Source organism: Impatiens glandulifera, chromosome 7, assembly GCF_907164915.1.
Source record: "Impatiens glandulifera chromosome 7, dImpGla2.1, whole genome shotgun sequence".
NCBI lineage: Eukaryota > Viridiplantae > Streptophyta > Magnoliopsida > Ericales > Balsaminaceae > Impatiens > Impatiens glandulifera.
The window spans coordinates 33,368,166-33,389,589 of record NC_061868.1 but is presented as its reverse complement, the minus strand read 5'-3'; the positions used below and the strand labels follow the sequence as shown (position 1 = coordinate 33,389,589).

Here is a 21,424-nt window from a genome sequence, read left to right as displayed (position 1 = left end):
ATTAAGACCTTTGACCCAGTATTGCTTTTTAATATGTGCTATGATAATTATAGAAAACTAAGCCCTTATGTTATACAAAGTCATCCAAGATGTCATTTATCTTGAACTATTCTAAATGTGTTTAGTGGTACATAATGGTCTATTCATTTCCCTGTTAAAGAACAGAAGAATTCCTCAATTGAAAGGGAATTGCAGAAGAAATGTTTTCTTCTGTTCTGGCTTGTAACAGACTGAGAGCTAGCTAGAGATTAAGCTGTCTCAACAGGGGCGGAGCCTGGATTTGAAACCTATCCGGGCTAGTTTTGTCGCCAATACCTTTTAGCGACGGGAAATAACCAATAACGACAGTGATGTACCATCGTTATTAATTAAATACATATAGTCTGTTTGGGACTACCGGGCTACAGCCCGGGCCGGCTTTTACTTGGCTCCGCCCCTGTGTCTCAAGGAGAATAGTCACAAAATGCACCTAGGTTGAATATATATATTCTGATTGAATGTTGGACCTGGTACATGAGACATGTCTCATGTGGTGAGACTAAATCACTAATGAACCATATATATAATTTGAATGTCTGCATTTGCGTAGACGTAATATACCTATTCCAACAATTTCAAACCATTCTGTATACACAAAACAATTATTACCCTTAAAACCCTAAACTCTTTACTCTAAAATCTTAAAACTATCTCATCCCCTCTTCTAGCCTAGCGGCAAAAAGAGGTGGATACCAACCCTAAGTTCTTGGGTTCGAGCCCGTCAGACAGCAAATTCTACGTCTGGTTAAATGATTAAGTGTATTTGCGGGCTACATACTTAATACGTTGTCCCATTTACGTTCTAAAAAAAATAAATCTTAAAACTATTTCAACTCAGCATGCATGCAAAAACTCACCTGAAATGATGAAGACGTCGTCGCTAGCGTTGGGAGTTGCTGGATTCGCTGTGAATTGTCTCCTGTGTTGTTTGGGGAGTCGGGAGTTGCTTCGTGGATTCGTGTTGATCGGGGAAAAGAAGAAACATATATTAAGGACGATTTAATCTTTTGTAATAAACAGGGTGACGCCCAGGCAACCTACTGTTGCATAGGACCCAAGCCCCGCAATTTCTTAATATTTACTAGTATTATACTATTAATTTCATTTTTTTTCTTTAATTTCTCTTATATATAACTTCTTATTTTTTTTTAATCTCTTATTTATTATAATATATTAATCATTTATATGTGAATTTTAAAAAATATTTTTACGAAATTTAAATTTGATAAAAAAAAAACGCAATTAACCTTTTCGCAGCTCCATCTTAAACCCTAATCTCTTTCTGAGGCTCTCCTTCAATGGATCTTACAGCAGCCGTCACTCTCCCCCGCTCCTGATCTTTCTCAGTTTTCTTCCTTCTTTCGCTCACACAGCTCTTTGTTTCCTCAGGATCAGATTTCATCACCGGTAGAAAAGGTAAGCTTTTTAGGTACACAAATGTTATTTGAAATCGCTTATTATCAAAAACTGATAGCTAAGATATCCACCCTGCTCCACATTTTTTTGTCAAATTCCAATACCTAGTCTAATCAAATCATTTTGATCTGAAAACCTATAAGTGATACCTAAGATATCAAAGTACATAGGATAACTTTCTTGTGAGTAAATCCAATTGTGGAAAATTATTTGGAAGTTGAGGTAGAAAACTGATCTTATAACTTTCTGAAATTTCTAAAATGTCTTTTTTTTTCTGAACTGATTTCAAACAGGGGTTTAGCAAATTGATTCCCTAAAACTGAATTTGGTTTTTGATGCATGGTTTAGGACTCAATTCAGATTCCAAAAGCAAATAAAGTTGGGCTTTTTGGGTTTAGGGAGGAGATTGGGGGGGATGCGTTAGAATGTCTCTATTTATAGTGTTGTTTTCTTCACATGTCTCAAGTTTTACTTGCTTATCTCTTTTCTTTGTGTTCTCTGCCAGGTCAATTGTGTTGGAAGTTTATATCAAGATAATGACCTTGGAAAACGATGCTTCTTTCGTTGACAGTGAGAAGAAGAAGAAGAAGTCTAAAAAGAGAAAACATGATAAGCAAGACAACGAGCATTTCAGTGATGCAGTTAACATGAGCAAGGATGATGAGAAAATAAAGAAGAAACAAAAGAAGACTAAAATTCATCAAGATGGTGGTGTTTGTAGAGAAGCTTTAGACACAACACTAAACCCGTATCACAGAGAAGAGAAGAAGAACAGAAAGCTAAAAGCTCTTGAGGATAAGAGTCTGCCATCATCTGATCATGTTGACATGACCTTGGAAGGCAGTGACACCAGGGAATCGAAGATTCATAAAGCTAGAAAGGAAAAGAAGAAGGATGAATGCAACATTGAAATTGAGGATGGGAATTACAAGACTGAAAAGATGAAGAAGGACAAGAAGAAGAAACAAAGCAAGGAGAAGGCTAATGGGGGTCACAAAGGAGAGAAGGAAGCCAATGATCAAGAGGGTGATTTGAGTAAGGAATCTGAGAAAAAGAAGAGGAAGTTAGAAAAGAAAATGACGAAGAAGGATTTGTCAGCAACCGAAAATGTCAATGATGTAACTAAGCTAGTTGAAAATCAGTCGAGGAAAATGAAAGCAATTGAGGAAGTCAAAAAGAAGAAAAAGAGATCCAAGAAAGTTACATTCTCTTCTGAAGTGGAGGTTTTTCCACTAGACAACGACGATCTTCCAAAAAAGAACGATGAAAAAAAGCTAATTCAAGGTAAGCGGTTTACTCCCGAGGAGAATGAGAAGATTAAGGAAGCGGTTAATAACTACATAATTGATCACAACTTGGGTGAAAAAGGTGTGGACATTATTATGCACTCTGTGAAATATCCCAAATTAAGAAATTGCTGGAAGGAAATCGGACTAGCTTTGCCCCAAAGGCCTTGCAAAGCTGTTTATGATCGAGCCCACGTTCTATTTGAACGAGGCGATGATACTGGAAAATGGAATGAAGCTGATTTCGACATGTTAAGAAAGTTCCACGCAGAATATGGTCCAAAATGGAAGCAACTAGCTGAAATAACAGGTCGCCATAGAATTCACATTAAGGATGCATGGCGTAGAATAAAATTGGCAAACAAGAAATCAGGACGTTGGTCTCAAGACGAATACCAAAAACTATTCGATTTAGTCAACACCGATCTGAAGCTAAAAGTATTTGCAGATAAGAAATCAAAACACGGAATGTTAAGGGACAACATCGGTTGGACTGCGATTAGCGATACGTTAACTACAAGAACTAATGCAAGATGCTGCGATAAATGGTACGACCAACTGACGTCTCCTATGGTGAGAGAAGGCATTTGGGCTGATACAGATGACTATCGATTGTTGGGTATGCTTTTTAACTTGGATGCTTGCAGTGTAGAAGAAGTGGATTGGGATAATATTATCGAACAGAGGCCGGGCGAAGTGTGTAGGAGGCGATGGAACCAAATGATTCGTCATGTTTCTAATTATAAGACTAAGCCCTTTCCTGAACTAGTTGAAATTCTAGCGCAACGATATAAATTGGATGTGCTTGAAGCCAGAGAGATTTGGGATAACAAACCTTATGTTCCTTGAACTTGGGATAACAAGCCAGAGAGACTAAGTCCTTTCCTGAATCGTCCTATGTGTCTATGTTCTTTGCAGAAGAACCTGGTGGCATTAGCACTAGAGTCTAAAGGTCTGGTTCCTGTGATAGTTGCATTGTTAACTCGTTAGACAGTATGCCACAAACATCACTTGTTAGGCAACCACATGCTTCAAACTCTTGATCATGATTTGCTTCCTAAACTTAATGTCACAATTTCTCCTTGCGGACGCATTTTTTGATCTTCCTAATTGAAAAACATTTCAATGAAAAGTAGATTTTGATATAAGCTAAATTCTCAAATTGTTGCCACTTCTCTCTATAAAGTAAACTCTTCAAACAGCCGTTTACATACATACAAGGTCAGGTGTTTCAATAATAATACATACAAACCCTAAAAAGAAAAGGTATTACAAACCCTAGAACACACACAGCAAAGAACAAATATTGCATATGATTAAACAAATCTACAGAACTAATAATCAAAATGTCCAACTTTATGTTGTATAAACAAGATTTATCCTGTTATTATACCAGCCAATATATCGCACTTTCCACGAGCAAAAATTGTATACACCAATCGGATTGCATCAAGCCATCCATCTAATGAGTCCCAAGAATCAGCAACCTGGGTCATCAAGTTATTTGAATAATAAGAACATGTAAAAAATGACATGGAAAATGATAAAAATGATGATATAACAGGACAACAATAAAAAAAAATAAAAAGATCAACAGATAAAATATAACAGCCACATCAAGAGCTTGTTTGATGATGTGTTTGAAAAAAAAAATCAAAATCTATTAGATGAAAAAGTAGATTATTTGGGTTAAATTATTAAAATATCCTATTGTATTTAAAATTCTATAAAACATAAAATAGAGTATTTTGTATGATATGATTGTTGAAAGGAGATTTGAATAATATGACATGAGATAAGGGATTATTTGGAAATAAATTCATATAATCTTGTTTGATGAAAAAGTTAATTATTTGTGACAAATAAGAGATTACGCAAGCATTTGGCTAAATTATGACCCAATTCCAAAAAAACTGTATTTGATAAAACTGAAATTTAAATATCGAATTAATCTAAGTATTACAAAAATAAATGTTGAATAAACTAATGACACAATGAATTTAAGTACTTATAAGTTGATTTGATCAAATGTGATACTAAGGCGTTGTTTATTTACAACTATTTTATCAAATTAAACCATGATTTTTTAACTTAATTTGAGTTTGAATTTAAATAATTATATGATTTTAAATAACAAATATCAAATTACCTTAATTTATATAAGCATTTAATCATTTTGATAAGTTGTGTTATCAAGTCTATCTAAAAATATCTTAAGCATTTGCTCGTATGAAATATAATGGCATACCCTAAAAAATACTCCAATATATTCCTCTTCTTTTTTTTAACATCACATTTCTTTTATATTAGAGTTTTTTTATTCAAAAGCTATTAGAACATTTTACTGTTATAACCCCACTTCAATTAAGGTATTTTAAGAGAGAATCAAACTTGAGACCTCAGCCTCTTAAATTCAAGATTCTTACCACTTTAGATATCATGTGTGGGTGTAGGTACGTTACTTAAAGATGCCCAAAACTAACATAACCTTGTTCCAATTAGAATATTTAATGTTAGGAGTGCAAGGGAAGGATTAACTTTACCAAATATACTGGTCCATGAGTTGTATTAATGCACAAACCAGCACCTGGTGGCAGTGTAAGATCAGCACAAGCTGAGACGGAGATGATATCCGTGACATCAACTTTTATAGCATGTTTGTTTGCATTCGGGGCATCTCGTGAATGACTTTGCTGCATATACTCAGCATGTTCAAGCTGCCACCAAACCCAATAAAAAAAATAAGAAAATAGAATAAGCGGCAGTAAGAGTAATCATGCTTCTAGGAGAGCAAGTGTATAAACTGCACATCCCTTTCTTATGGTAAGTGTAAACATAGTAGTAGTAAGAATGGCATAGTTGTAAATATATAGAGATAGTGCCATATATTGGCATGGTTCAATTGTACTAGCTTTCGTGTTGGCATCTTTTTTTCTTTCCCACAATCCAAGTGTTAAAATCGGTGATAGCTGCAATCTCTACCAATCGTAGCATTAATATCGTAAACTAATTTCAACAAGCCAATCAATTAAACAACAGCTACTGCTAGAGCATATAACAAATTGGGTATTAAAACAGCAGTAAACACATCTGAGCAGTTTAATATGCAATACAAGATACAAATTCAAACCTGCTGCAGCCCTTCATGATTCAGAACAAATTGGGTGTGCTTCCAGTGACTATGAGGTGCAACAGCAACCCCTAAAGGTGGTGCAGTAAGATATCCAACCTTCAAGTAGGGTAAAGGTAGCTGCCAAAAGAACTATTCAGTTATATTCTACCAAAATAAATCGGGATAATAGAGTAGTGGGGATATAAAGCCAAGTAGAACTGACCATCGAGCGCACAAGCTTCAAAGCACTAGTGTAGACCTGCAAATGGATACGTTGTACAAGTAAAGTTCTTTGCCCACTTTACACAAAAGGTGCTTACAATATTGTTTGAAGTGGATAATATATCATTAGCAGTCTTCTAGTTTAGCTTACTTACCAAACTATTTATTTTATTTCTAGGGAAACCCACAAGAGTACTAAATGATTTCACACCATGGCTCGCATTCAATCTATATTCTCGCTATTCTCTAAGTCTACAAGAATATGATACGGAACTGAGACTAGACATGTGGTAGTCAAATTCATAGCATAGTTGTATTATATTTGATTGTTATTTATTTTATTAGTTGGTTAGGATAATTATCCTTATCATTATCTATTAGTTAGGATTACCCAATTATATATGAGACTTATGTTATCGTTTTAATTATCGAATGAAATTATGAAAGGTTCTAATATATACTTCTCGTCTCGTTTTCTCTCAGCTTCTCACCCATCTTATTGGATTGTTTAAACCCTAGAGTTTGAACTCTATCGAAATCCTGTAACAATTTCGTACTCACTTTTTATCATATTCTAAGCTCAAGTTAATGCTTGGGTTGTTGAAGGCGTACTCATTTCATATGCAAATGAAGAGGCAGACAAAATCCTTAATTTCCAATTCAAGCATACAGTCTTAAACAACTAAATTGCATTTTGGGTTCACTGGTCATTTCTTTGGAGTTTCTTCTCATTCTGATCCTTTAGACTATTTGGATACAAGTGTAGCTCGACTATATACATAAGTTTTAATAGATAGAATGTTGCTTAATATAACTGTACAGTTGAAATAAGGGAATAATGCAGCCTCTTAGTCCATATCTATAAGGAAAAACTAAACTATCCAACAAGATTGTAATTCAAGTTGAAAGAATATAAGGTACTTACCGAGTAGCTTGGTTTTAGTGAATGGGCAGCAGCGATGTATATTGCAGACTGACTATACAGTTCAGTGGGGGAAATATCCTTTAGATTGACTGATATGCCTAATCTGGACATGTCTTCTGCTAAACCATACTAGAAAGTGAAGTTTTATGATAAGACTGGAATTCTTAGATAATTTTTAGATGCTCTAAGAAATAGTAAAGATTGGAAAATAACTGACCAGAACAGTTCCCAGGTTGTAAATAGCCCTATGAAAATCAAATTGCAACTGAATTGCTGCACGAAACTGCAATATGCAACATGCTATAGGTGTAAAAGTATGGTAACAGATATCATGAAAATTATTCTATGATTGATGTCTAAACAAGTATCTTACTATTTCAATTCCAATGTAATTTGAATAGATACCTTATCAATTGCAGATTTTACGATTGTTTGCTTCTCCCGAGCTGGAACAATAGAACTAAGTTCCTGAAAACAATCATGAACACAATGAACTTCCCCAAAAGAAGAGAAAAAGAGAGCTGGGGCAGAAAAAAATGTACATTTTTCTAATTACCTGCAAAGCCAATCCCCAGTTGTTGAGTGCCTGAAGAAACATAAATTGTGAAATAATTAAGATTTTATTTCAGTCAACGTATCCAGGTTCTCACAAGAATAAAAAAGTGCTGTTATGGTAGATTTGTAAAAATTGTCGAAAGAAATGAGTTATCCTCAATGATAATAACTAAAGAAGGCCCTTTTAAACCATTTCATGCATATGTATTTGTACCTGGTAGTCTTGGAGTACAATAAGATAACCACAAATGGTATTGACATGATATATAATCATTAATTGTTAAAGTTTTGCCAATATGATTGATCATGTCTCACAAACCGATCTTTTGCAACTTCAGTAAATTTTAATATTACTTATATTCCTCATCCTACCTCCAAAACAAATTCTCCTTAGAACAAAAATAATAATATTTATCTTTTAAAATCTTGGTGTATGGGAACAAGACAGATACCAGTACCCACATTTATCAAAATCACATTTCTTACTCCTTTTATCCAATTTGAATAATCACACAATGTTCTCCAGAAAACTTATTCTTCAATGGTTCTATAATACTCATGTGTGAAACTTAAGTACTAATCTAAAATGAAAACTATAATCTCAACAAAGGGAACCTTTTATACAAAAGTTCATATATACAAATGATAATTTAGATTGCTAATATTTTTTAATAAAACCTGGAAAATGATGTATTGTACTAGTTTTTTTGTTCAGAAAAGTTGTATCAAGTTCTATTGTAATGGATGTTACATGGATTTTTTGGGTCTTGTAACTTTTCATAACAAGATGAGGGGGGCAATGGAGACAAATTTAGTGAGGTTATATTTCTTCCTTGATGGATGGAAGTAGATAAAATAATGATCAAGAAAAGTGTCATTCTGGTTACTTAGATTCAGGTTTAAAGAATGTAAAGCCAGAAGTTTCTGACTTACCTGAGGACTATTCCAATTGAGATTGACGGCTTTTCCATATTTTTCTGTTGCCTGCAGATTCAGAATATAATAGTCATTTGCTTCTTCAAAATAAAAATATGATAGTCACTTGGCATTACCAATATCACTTTGTTTCAGGGTAAAAGAAGTCACTACAACAGTAGGTAAATGAATACAACAACATTGACCAGTTAGAAACAAGAACTCAAATGTATAAACGGAATGAAAAAAAGCAAAGGGCTCTTCACTGAAGTAATTAAATTCATAAAGTTCCAACAAAGTTTGGAGCATTAAATCATAAAGCTCAGTAATGCAACATGTCAGGAGAGACAGCTAGACCTATTGGCCCATCACGAGGCAAGCAAAACGCCTACATGGAAACAAACGACAAACGACAAACAAAGGTCGATGTCATACTTTGGAAACAACCACACAAAGGGTCGATGTCAAAAGTCCGCACAATAGATTCGTGGAAAGTCTGAAGAACGCCGGTTGTTGGATTGCCAAGTCGGTGTTGAATGTTGCTAGAGGCACAACATTGAATCTATGCAAGAGGTGAGCCAAAACTTTGGCCACAATTGGCACAATTTCTTCTTCTGGAGCCATGGGAACCCAGGAAAAACAAACTGATTCTCTGTTTTTTTTACAAGATTTGTAAACTTGAAAATAAACAAGGGTTTCATTGGGAGATATAAAAAGAATAACAAAAATAAGCTAGAATATATAGACTTGATGAGTAGAGAGATTAGGGGTGTAAGAGGTCAGTCGATTTTTCCACCGAAAAATTCTCCAAAACGTTGGTATCGGTTTTCCAAAATCTTCATCCTTCGGTTGGCAGTTGACCGTCGGTTTGGTTTGGTCAGTTATAAGATAGTTTCGGTCAGCAGATCGGTTTTAATCGTCGAAGAATTAACAAAAATAAATATATGTTATAATAAACTAAAAAATGAACAACTAATCTATGAATATAAAATTATAATAATTTGCTTAAGTTTGTTTTTAAATCACTAACAGTCTAAATAAAACATCTACTTAATTCAAATTTTTTTTTAAAAAAAGTTAAACTATTTGTAAAATCAAAATGAGTTGAACTAAAGAAAAAAAAGTAAACATAAATATGTCAAAAAAAGTAAATAATAAATATGTGTGCCAAGATTTGAATTCTTAACAAACAAACAAAGTAAATAAAAATACACTTTACCAATAGGCTAAGAGACCATTTATAAAAAAATGTCAAAATACATAGTAGGTCAGTTAAATCGTTGTTTTTTTTATCATTTAAACCACCAACCGAACAGGCCAGGCTCAGTTCGGTCGGTTTTCAATCGGTTGTTTTGCTTACAACCCTAGTAGAGATGATAATATCAGAGCACCAATGGCTACTCCGGCCATTGCCGAAAGCAACGGAAGATTATCAGAAAGAGACCTAGAGCTTTGGTACTATAAAGAAAAATGAATGAGAAAATAGATTGATATGTGATCCTTAAACTATTATAATGTGTGAGGTTAATTTATAGGTAATACTAGAATTTATTTTTGTAGAAAACTTCCTAGATAGACATAAATAAACACGGTTGGGAATACATAAACTCCCAATCACTTTCTTGCAAAGCCAAAGGTGTGTCCCAGGATTAGGCCTAGTTTGATATTTCAACACCCTATAAGTAATGATTCAATATTTTCTTTCACTTACCTTCATGACCTATAAGTTGTCTTTACCAGGGTTATTTAATGGATTATGTTTTTTATTTGTTTCAATCATATAATAATGTTTTTTGCACTTAGTTCCCATAACACTACTAATTGTTACTTAGTTCCACTTGAATCATTAAGTCAATCAAAATAAAACCAAAGTTAGTTAAATAAATCAGTAAAAAAGGTGATGACTGATGACTCACTCATCTGTGTGCATATATTAGGAAGTTAATGAACAACAAATTAGACAATATTACTAACATAAACTGAAAGCAAAGCTAAATAATATAATGTAACAAAAAGGTAAAGGACAACTTTCAAAATGATGTGCAAAAAAAGTTCCCAAATGCTACAGAAAAAAAAATTAATACATTTTTTTGTCAAACAAGTATTTTTGTGATTTTTGGCAAATAAAAAAATTTAAGTTTCCAAATATTATGCACTATCCCAAAATTCATGGGATATGTTAGGCAAAGATTCTATTCTAAAATCAAAGTATTTTAAGCAGTGATTATATCCTAGAATCAAGATACTAAAGTCAAAGGATATTTAAGGATACTTATTTATTAATTTATATATAATTATCTTTATGTATTAAAATTTACTTGTAATTCCCTTCTTTAATTCTAGTAATACGACAACAGAGATAGATCTTCAAGGAAAAAGCAGACCCATGTTAAAGGTCCAATAGTCTTATTGATGTTCTCGTCACCACAATAAGAAGCCATGAGAAAATATAGAGCCAAGTTAAAGGTCTAATAGTCTTATTGATGCTGCAGTCACAATAAAGATGCCATATTCAAGGGATTGGAACTTTGAAAAACGATACAGTTTTACATCTTTTTCTTTTTTTGAAAAGCGTACAGGTTTACATCTATCATTAGTTCAACTGTAATTTGGCCAAGTCAATTTGTGCATACAAGGAACTAAAATATATATATATATTCACCACCAGCAAAAGGCTCCCTAACAGATCAACTATACAATCATCATATCAGGTGTAAAGTTATATATCACATTGCAAACCTATTTACTAGTCCCCATGTATTAGTAGAGATAATACCAAATTGACCTATTTACCTAAAATTCTGCAATATAATCAAAATTGAGACAAAGTTTGTCATTTATTGAAATTAGGTTAAAATTAATCGTAATTCTAACAGTGTTAAATATCCGAATTGTGTGACTATAACAATATTTCCATCAAACAAGTCACAAAATGATTAGCAAATATAGCATAAAGACAGTAAATAATCATCACGGATGGTAATCAAAACTGCAAGGAATAAACTAGAAGTACTAAACCTGCTTCCACAACTCTTCGGCCTCCTTTGTTCGACCACGCATTTTTGCCCGATCAGAAATTGCTATGGCCCAATTGTAATAAGCCTGATATTTGATAAACAGGAGAAGATGCATACATGCATAAGCAGTGTTAGCTTTTTCCCACTTATTAAATATATTCATTTTTCAAGGAAATTATCCCTGAATAATTGACCAGGAACTATTTTCTACCACACCAATTAGTTATTTGATCCAGAAAATATAGTCACATGCTAGATGGACCCATAGTAGCAACGTTAAGAAAATAACTCTCAACGTTAAGTATATAAGATCATGCTAAGAGATGGAAGCATACATCATGAAGTGTAGGGCAAAGAGAGGTGGCCTCGTCATACTTTTTGCATGCTTCATCAAGCAAAGCATCTTTTGAAGGTGAAGTAGAATCTGGACCAACATTATCTGCACTTTCCTGCAAATAGAAATTGAATCTCGCATAAATACGAAAATTACGCTGGATGGCTTATAGCAGAGCTAGCCCTTAGAGATCAGGTATTATTAGTGAACAGCAATCATTGGTTTCTTCGTGTGCAAGAAAAGAAAAATATAGTACCATGATGGAAGTGATAAGTTCAGAAACGGTTACTAAAAGCTAGTAGAGTCAAAAAGGTTTCATGCCCTATAAAACTGTTTTGACACCGATTTAGTGCAACTTTCCATAACAAAAGAAATGCTTTGTCACAAGAACCTTTTTCCATTGATAAGCAAAGACCTATGCTACATGTCTTATACATGAAACAGATAAGTACCACAAGTATTCCCAAGGTTTATAAAGACTATCTGGCAAGGTATTACTTGTTAATTCCAAACATAAGGAAAGAGCTTGGTAATGAATATTAGACCTGAAGCACAAGAGCCCAGTTGTATAATGCATCATAGTCTTCAGGGTTTCTTTCAATTGCACTTGCATACCTACATAGTTGAATGCAAACATGATATGTTAGATAACTGTCTAAGACATGAAAATACCAAATGGACATTCTCCAGGGGAATCTCCAAGATGAGGAAGTCCTAAAATACCCTAGTTCCAACTCAAAGTATCGCTGAAGAAAGCATTGAAGGATTAAAAGGGAAATGAAAAATACTATCTAACATTTCTAACTAGGACTTTCTTGAGGTTCACTTGCCTCTTTTCCGTGGGATGGAAGTCATCTTGTAGTTGATGGTTTTGATGGAGCGCTTGTTTTGTATTGCAATTGAATTGTTGGAAAGTATCATTAGGTACTTTTTTCAGTTCTATTGATTTGGGGCACTATTTGGCTTAGAAGTAGTAATGTGTATTGCTTTTATTTTGTTTTTTTGTTTTTGGGCACCTCTTTTGATGTTGAATGCATCGTTTTTGTAAATGCCGTTCGTCTATTCTTTTATATTATCATGGCACATCGTGTAACACTTGTAATATTGAGGATAACAAGAATGGGATGAGAAATAAAAGAAAGGGGGTGAGACTTAAGAGGAGGTGAGAGCCTAGACAAAAGGGGATGGCAATACATATTCTTTCTATCTCCATTCATATCTATATAGGGCTCGGTATGATAACCATATTAAGGATATATTCACCTACATGCTAGTCTACGGCCCTTAAGGAGTGTATCTCTCTATTTATATGTGACAAATAGCTCAGTATAACAAACTCCAAAAGTTAAAAAGAACTGTTGGTCACTCAAAGTAAATGGAATTCAATGTTTTGGTTATGATTTGGGTTTGTAATGCCAACCATTTAAAACATGATAAGACAGTGGAAAAAAAAAAGAGAATATCTGTTACCTCCTACATTTCTCTTTCCAGTATACACATAAAACTATTATTTGAGAAGTAATATTTGGAAGTGAAAACAAAACCTGATATTCACAATAGGATAGAAAAAATAGATGACTACCTCCTGGCAGCAAATGTCAGAACCCGTTGGCGAGAACGACCCTCCTCATCATTTCCAGTAACACTATTTATTAACTCCATTGCTGTGTTATTTTGAAGAGTATGTTGATTTTGACTACCACCTTGGCTGGAATAATTCCATCAATGAAACAGATAAGCTTATGATTGATGATGTCAAACATGTAGCTTCTTGAGATCTATATACATTCTGAAAGTTTCATAATTCACATAGATCATAGGTTATACTTATACATAGAATGTGAGGCACTAAATTTTGAAGGAGCATTAGTACATAATACGTGGAATTATATGTGAAGTCAAAGCGAAGTCTTTCTAAACTAAAAATAGTGATTCTTTTACCCGTGTGAAGTAGAACTGGCATTCTGCTTCTCGCTATCAGAATCGCCAGCGACACCGGTTCCATCTTCTCCTTTCTTCAATTCATCGAGTAACTCCCTCATAGTGAAAGTACGACTACCTTCGTCATTTTTCAACTCCGGTTTCGTCTCCACTCTTTCTTCAGCTTCCACAGCCAAACCGTTACTCGTATGGTCAGCAGCGACATCGGATTCTACCTTTAGGTTCTCCTCGGCACTGACAAGATCAACTGGCGCCGATTGCTCCACAGAAGAGACGGCAACATCTGCATCCTCGTTGAGATCAGGATTTTCATCCTTTATAGGTTTTACCGATTCTGATGCGTCTGGTTCGCGATCTGTAGCTTCTTCAGTTTGAGTTTGAACATCAGGTGCTTGATGTTCTTCTTCTTCGGTGTGATGTGGCATAGATTGGTTGTTGACGGAGGAGGATTCTAGATCTGATGACATTGATTTGATCAGCTTCTTCTGCTACTATTAGATTTAGATTCTGGAGGGAAGAAATTGAAGAAGACGCCTGGTAAAGTGGAAGGATCTCAGTTCTTCCGAGGACGACGGACTACAGATCTTATGCCGAGTTTAATCTAAGTGGCTATAGATGGGAAATTTGCAGAAATGACCCTTACCCAACAACGCGGATCATCACGGGAAGGAAAGCTTGTGAAATTACATTCGTCGTGTAAGGCTCGTGAAATTACCTTTGTCGCGTAACGTTCGTGAAATTACATTCGTCGCGTAAAGCTCGTTCTGGACTTTTTACATGCTTTTCATTCGCGAAATAATTCTGTTTTTCGCGAAACGATTATTCTGTTTTCCGCGTTAAGGATATCTTCGTCAAAATATTTTGAAGTAGTCATTTTCGCAAATAAATTTATGCAACGCCTCTAGATTTTTTTATGAAAATAGGATTAATATTGTTCTACAATTTATTTAAATCTTTATGTATATAATATTTTAGTCAAATTGATAGTCTTCATTTTCACTCCTTCCATAGATTCAACAGCTGCCTTAAAATAAAAAATCAATTCTTTCGATGGTTATAATGTTTTTATAAAAATATTTTAAAAAATATTAATATATAAACATAAAATAATTTATTTATTATTAATGAATAATATTTTAATGAATAAAGTGAGTGTATTTGTTTGATTAAAAAAAATTAGATAAAATTATAGTAGAATATGATTGATTTTTTTTTTTTAAATTCAACTTAATACCTCTCTAGTTTTAGTTAATATATTTGAAAGAATTGTTAATCATATGTATTGAAACATCAATTCCTATCTATGGCCTTGTTCGGATTTGGGTTATTGTAATAACCTAGAGGGGGAAAATGAGTAATGATTGGTGATAATTTTGAAGAGATGAAAATGTTTTTGGTAAAATTACTTAAAAAGTATTGATATATAATAATAAAATAATAAATAGTAATTTAAAATAAGGGTATTTTAGTATTTTTAGTAATGAATTGAGTGATGTGATTGATGAAAAGGGAAGTGAAAAGATCTTTGAGTGGGTTGGGTTATTTAAATAACCCCAACTGAACAAGGCCTATAGTGAATATCAACATATTGTTCAAGATTGCTTACTAACAGTAATGCATTGAGCGATCATATACAAATGATCATGGTACTAACATGTAATTTTTTTATCGTGGGAGCAGACGAACTTGTCATGCAGGTCACTCACAAGTGAGGTTAGAGATGATCATGTATAAATGAGCGTGATACTATCAACAAATAGATTTTCATGTTCTTTGTGAATTAGGAAGAGAATACCTATAAAGCAATGGTATTTCTGATTTGGAGTAAAAAATATTTAACAACTATTTATGAGCCGAATTTTTTCAAAAAGTCCCCGATCGTTTTATTTATTTCAAAGTTCAAACTATATACTTTATTTATTTCTTCAGAAATCATCGTGCGGATTTTTAACTTTACAATAGAGAGTTAGTTATTCATAAAAAAAAAATACAGTTATAAATTTATAACACCATCGAACAAGTTCTTCTAAACTTCAAATATCCAAATAAGAAAAAAATACAATGTTATCTTTAATCTTTCTCTAAAGTTGGATAATAAACATAACATGATTAAGAGCAATGACATGATATCTTTCTTCCTTCTCACAAAGTTAGATGGTCTGATTCGCTTAACTGAAAATAAACATAAATTCACAACTTTAAATGATTTTCAATATAAATTATTTTGTGCTATAAAATTTAAAATTGTTACTTACCTCTTTCATCATGAGACTAATAAGATCCTCATCGAAAGAGTTATCATCGATGTTCTTTTCTAGCTCTTCTTGTATGTACCTCATATGAGCATTTTTGGTCCATTGATTTTCATCATAAATACGACTTTTCATATGTAATGGATTCTCAACCATCGTTGTTGGCAAATCCATTTGTGAGGGATTGAATTTAATCCCATTGTCTTTAGTTTGACCTATAAATTTGAAAAGAGGTTGGATATTTTTCTATAACTCATTGTGCTATTACTCTACATTATAATTTTTAATAATAATTAAAATAAATAAGTTACCTAAATTTGATATAGGCGGAGACATTACTACAATTGAGTTTTGGTCATTGGTTGAAGGCGGTTGAAAAGGAATATCAGCGAAACCAAAAGATTTTGGAGGAGCTAGATATGGTTGAAGTCCAATAAATTGATTATTGGTCGGACCGGTACAAAATACTACATTATTTGGAACGGAAGGAATGTTTGTCATGTTGAACCTATTACACATATAAGTATTTGGTGTCATAACAGAAGTAGATGCCACTGGTTGTTGAATATTTGTAGATATGGGAAATGTCATGGTTTTTGTAGTTGGAATCTTTCCTTTCTTTAATCCATTTTTGTAATTCTGTTCATCATGAAAGAGAAAATCGAATGTTTAAAATATGAATATTTTGTAACATTGTTTAAATTAGTTACCTGTAAATGACTAGCAATGTGGCCGCGATTAAGATGAGGTTCATTCATCATTTCCAATATTTTATTCGGAACAGCTTCTACAAAATTTCAAAAATAACGACTACAAATTTGATTTGTAACATGTAATATATTTGTGTAAGTGATGGAAGAATTTATTACTTGATCCGAGTTTATCAACAACATCGGCAAATTTGTCTTGTAAAGGTTTCGACCAGGAGACCCTAGGTCTCTTTGGAGTGCACTCTTTTTCTTCAATTTTGTTTTCCCTTTCTCTTATCATGGGAGTCTTAGGATTCTTCCTGAGAACATGTTGCCAAATGTTTCTAAGAACCTCTATGCGAACAGGCTTTACAAGGTAGTCTTGAGCTCCATTTATCACACCTTTTAACACCATATCTTTATCGTCGTTTTCAGATATAACTATAAGCAAAAAAATATAATAGATCAATTTTGACATGATCTAGCATACATGAAGAAAAAAATAGAAGAAAAATTTAGTGGCGCACTTATAATCGGAATGCCAATTTCAAGGATTGTGATCTTCAAGAACTCAAAATCAATCATATATTTGGTTTGAGTAATGAAAATGTCATATTCATCTTTGTTCTTCCTCAATAGTTCAAGAGCTTTAGTTGCTTCGGTTGTTGCAGTAACTACATTTACAAAAACATATTAATAATAATAATTAAATTAATATAGAAAATAATTTAACATATATAATTGTTTTGTTCTATCTAATCATAATTTTGTTTGAATTTAACCAACATGGCTTATATAGAAAATTAATTGTTTTGTACAATCTAATCATAATTTTAAAAGAGATGTTTTTAGTTAAAATTGATAATTGTGGTTGGACAAACAAAGATTTATATGTTATCACAACAATCAATATTGAAAGATTGCGTAATTATGATAAGATGTAATTGTTGAATAACATTGGTGCATTGAAATTAAAAAATACCTTTATATTTGCATTCAAGAAGATCCATGCACAACAGTTTCAAGCAATCGACATTGTCATCCACGACGAGAACTCTTAAGCCTTCGGGAAACTTGATATCGTTAGTGATTGTCGACATAATTGTATTTAAGTAGAATGGTGTTCGTCTTGAAAATAGTTTCTTAATTGCATCGAAATATATATATATAGTGTAGAGAAGTTGTATAGGTCATTTAGGAAGTTTAGATGTATATATATTCCTTTTTTTATTTTAGATATTTCTAAACTAAAAAAGGAATATATATATATATAAACTTCCTAAAATACTTATACAACTTCTTTAATTTTAATTTCATCTACACTATACACTATGGGTATACAATTCAATGCAATTAAGAATCTATTTTCAAGACGAACATCATTCTACTTAAATACAATTATGTCGACAATAATTAATGATATATAGTTTCCCGAAGGTTAGGGTGTGCAAATGGGTAAACCCAACCCATATTCAACCCAAATTAAATTTGATCAACCCATTATTCAACCCATATTAATGAATAACATGGGTTGAGTATGGGATGGGTAACCCAAACTAAATTTTAGTTTGTAGCACATTTATTACGTTTTTTACTCATTTAATATTTAACACGTTTTTGTCCCGATTAACACATTTTGATCCGTTTAACAATTATTTGATTTGTTTTACCTAATTTAATACGTTTTTGACGTATTCATCACGTTTTTAAATAGTTTAACTAATATTTGATTCGTTTGACCTATTTTGACTCGCTTAATACGTTTTTAGTGTTAACAAATATGTAACTCGTTTTAATCCATTTCACACGTTTTTGGCACGTTTAACACGTTTTGGTACGCTTAACACGTTTTGCCATGTTTAACACGTTTTTGGCACTCTTAATACGTTTTGGCACGCTTAACACGTTTTGGCACGTTTAACACGTTTTGACACGCTTAACACGTTTTGGCACGTTTAACACGTTTTTGACATGTTTAACACGTTTAACACGTTTTTCACATGTTTAATACATTTTCCACATGTTTAACATATTTTTGACATGTTTAACACATTTTTGGCACGTTTAATATGTTTTTGACATGGTTAACACATTTTTGATATGTTTAACATGTTTAACACGTTTTGACACGTTTAACACGTTTAAACATTTTGACACGTTTAACACATTTTTGACATGTTTAACAATTTTTGGCCCGTTTAACACACTTGTGACACATTAAAATTTTCGATTCATTTAATTTGTTTTTGCTCCGTGTAATATGTCTTTGACATTAATATACGTTTTTTTGATCGGTTTAACATATATTTAATTTTTTGAAATTATTTTAATATTTTAATTACTAAATTAGTTGAAGAAATAATAGATGAGATTAATATGAATTATTTAAATAATTAATACTAAATAAAGTCTTGAATATGACAAATACTGTTAATTTTCAGAAATAAATTAATTCATTAAAGAGTTTTAAAACAATAGCGATATTTAATTCTGTATGGTTAGAATATAATTAATAAATATATTATTAATGAGTTTTAAAAATGTCAATTATTTTCCATTTGAATGTAGATCAACGTAGTAAATATTAAGAGAATATATATTGGAGTTGGAAGATGGTTAATTTATATTTGATTGATAAAAGAGAAATAAAATAAATTTATTTAATTTGGGTAACCCTAACCCAACCCAAATTAACTTACCCAAATTAATATTTTGAGTTTGGGTTAGGTTGGAGTTTGGGTCAACCCATGATATGATCACCCTTACCGAAGGTTTAAGAGTTCTCGTCGTGGATGACAATGTTGTTTGCTTGAAACTATTGTGCATGGCTCTTCATAAATACAAATATAAAGGTATTTTTTAATTTCAATTTACCAATATAAGCACTAAAAATTTACATACCCAATTTATAACATTAATATAATTATTTTAATTTATTTTCAAATAAATAAAATAAAAGTAATTAACCTCAAGGACAAAACCTAATTAAAACAATTAATTAAATTAATTATTTTGATAATTAAAACCTAATTAATTAAAGAAAATGGTCAAACAAAATAAATAATATTGTTTGGGATAAATATTGTACTCATATTATCTCAAAATAATTTTAGAAAAAATCAAAGGATTAAAGTAAATATTTCATCATGAAATGTGTATCAATTTCAACCCAAAAAATATTTATTTAACCCTAAAATATAAAAAAAAATAATAATAAATTGATAAATAATTTTCATTTATTTTTATTTTAAAAGAACAAAATTAAAGCCAAAAGGGTGAAAGAAAAATCAATTTAAACATACCCTTAATGTTTTAAAATAAAAATAAATAAATTTGTAATTGAGTGTAGCTGAAGTACCTATTTATTGCTATAGTCGAAACCGTCTCCATCAGATAAATGTTGTAATCTAATACAACGCCTTAGATGCGCCCGCGTTTCCCGTTGCAATGGAAAGAGCGTGCACCCGTGAAGTAGTGAACTGACTAACATGAGAAATAGCTCCGTCCACACCCATAACGCAATGGAACGACAACAGACCGCTCCATGTCCACGTTCTCGCCCGAAACGACATCGTTTCACTCCCTAATTATCTTCTTCGTCGCGATTGTCGGAGGGATAAGATCAAATCTCATCTTTGATTTTTAAAAATTGGAACTTAGTCGATAGTCCATATTTTCGGCTAATTCGATAGGTTGAATGATCACCCTACCACGGTGATCATTTCCCCTATAACCTTAGGCATCACCAGTGCCTATTTTGGCAAGTTGATCCAATAATAGTCAAAACGTTATTACTAATTAAGTTCACACAAAGACATCGTTTTATTGATGCAGTACACACCCGTTTCAAATTTATCCTCGTTTTCTTGAGTCAACAAGTTTCCCATGGTTGGCTCTGTTATAGTAAGGTATATGATGAGAGAAATGCTGACTTTAGGCGACATGAGTATAGGAGGAGATTTTAAATAATTCTTGATTTTGTCAAAGGTTTGTTGACAGTTTTCATCCCATACAAACTTTTGATCTTTCTTCAACAGCTTAATAATGGATCGCATGTCATAGTAAGCTAACTAATGAATCGGCTAATGTATTTGATTTTACCCAAAAATTCACGGACCACTCCTTTGTTTTGAGGGACTAGCATAGCCGTGATTGCTTCAATTTTTTAGCGATCGACTTTGATTCCCTTCTATGTGATTTAGAAGCCGAGCATTTCACCAACTATGGCTCCGAAGGTACATTTCTCTTCTTTCTCTCCTTCCCCTCTTCTTCTCCCCTGACCAACGAAGCCAATCAACTCCCGGAGGCAACGAGACAACGAGAATCCAGCAACTCCTAACGCCGGAACGTCGTCTTCATCATTTCAGGTGAGAGGGTTGAACTAAAAGGTTGGAATATATATATTACGTCTACACAAATGCATTTTGTGTCTGCAAAGAAAAAACAAATTGCATTTGCGCCGACGCAAAATACATTTACGCAGACGCAAAATACATCTACGCAGACGCAAAATGAATTTGCGCAGCGCAGACGTAGAAGTCGTCTGTGCAAATACATTTTTTATTTGGGGTATATTGGTCTTTTGCCCCTGTCAAGTTTGCAAAATTTAATTCTTTCTGTTATTTTTTTAAATAACCCTTCTATTATTTCGTCAAAATTCCCCTACTATGTACTCCCGAGGTGGCAATGCTTATGGCCAGCAACAGCCATACTCTTCACAA

The 21,424-nt window shown here is 32.8% G+C and overlaps 3 protein-coding genes across 3 annotated transcripts; 1 reads left to right on the top strand and 2 right to left on the bottom strand.

Annotated features, from left to right (window-relative positions):
* The first annotated feature begins 1,308 nt into the window (after nt 1-1,308).
* Nucleotides 1,309-3,627, top strand: LOC124945945 (RNA polymerase I termination factor-like). The gene is made up of 2 exons (XM_047486481.1): nt 1,309-1,455; nt 1,961-3,627. The coding sequence occupies exon 2, from the start codon at nt 1,992-1,994 to the stop codon at nt 3,588-3,590; it is 1,599 nt and encodes a 532-aa protein (XP_047342437.1). The 5' UTR covers nt 1,309-1,455; nt 1,961-1,991; the 3' UTR covers nt 3,591-3,627.
* A 271-nt stretch (nt 3,628-3,898) lies between these two features.
* LOC124945384 (protein HLB1) lies at nt 3,899-14,357 on the bottom strand. Its single transcript, XM_047485811.1, has 14 exons — nt 13,763-14,357; nt 13,404-13,529; nt 12,367-12,436; nt 11,823-11,936; nt 11,489-11,572; nt 8,489-8,539; nt 7,557-7,586; nt 7,406-7,468; nt 7,218-7,283; nt 7,001-7,129; nt 6,077-6,112; nt 5,872-5,991; nt 5,285-5,458; nt 3,899-4,228 (listed from the first exon to the last, which is right to left on the bottom strand). The coding sequence occupies exons 1-14, from the start codon at nt 14,227-14,229 to the stop codon at nt 4,118-4,120; spliced, it is 1,641 nt and encodes a 546-aa protein (XP_047341767.1). The 5' UTR covers nt 14,230-14,357; the 3' UTR covers nt 3,899-4,117.
* Nucleotides 14,358-15,904: 1,547 nt separating this feature from the next.
* Nucleotides 15,905-17,803, bottom strand: LOC124909770 (two-component response regulator ARR10-like). Its single transcript, XM_047450414.1, has 7 exons — nt 17,686-17,803; nt 17,231-17,377; nt 16,884-17,144; nt 16,725-16,801; nt 16,326-16,653; nt 16,018-16,229; nt 15,905-15,934 (listed from the first exon to the last, which is right to left on the bottom strand). The coding sequence occupies exons 1-7, from the start codon at nt 17,801-17,803 to the stop codon at nt 15,905-15,907; spliced, it is 1,173 nt and encodes a 390-aa protein (XP_047306370.1).
* Between the last annotated feature and the right edge of the window lie 3,621 nt (nt 17,804-21,424).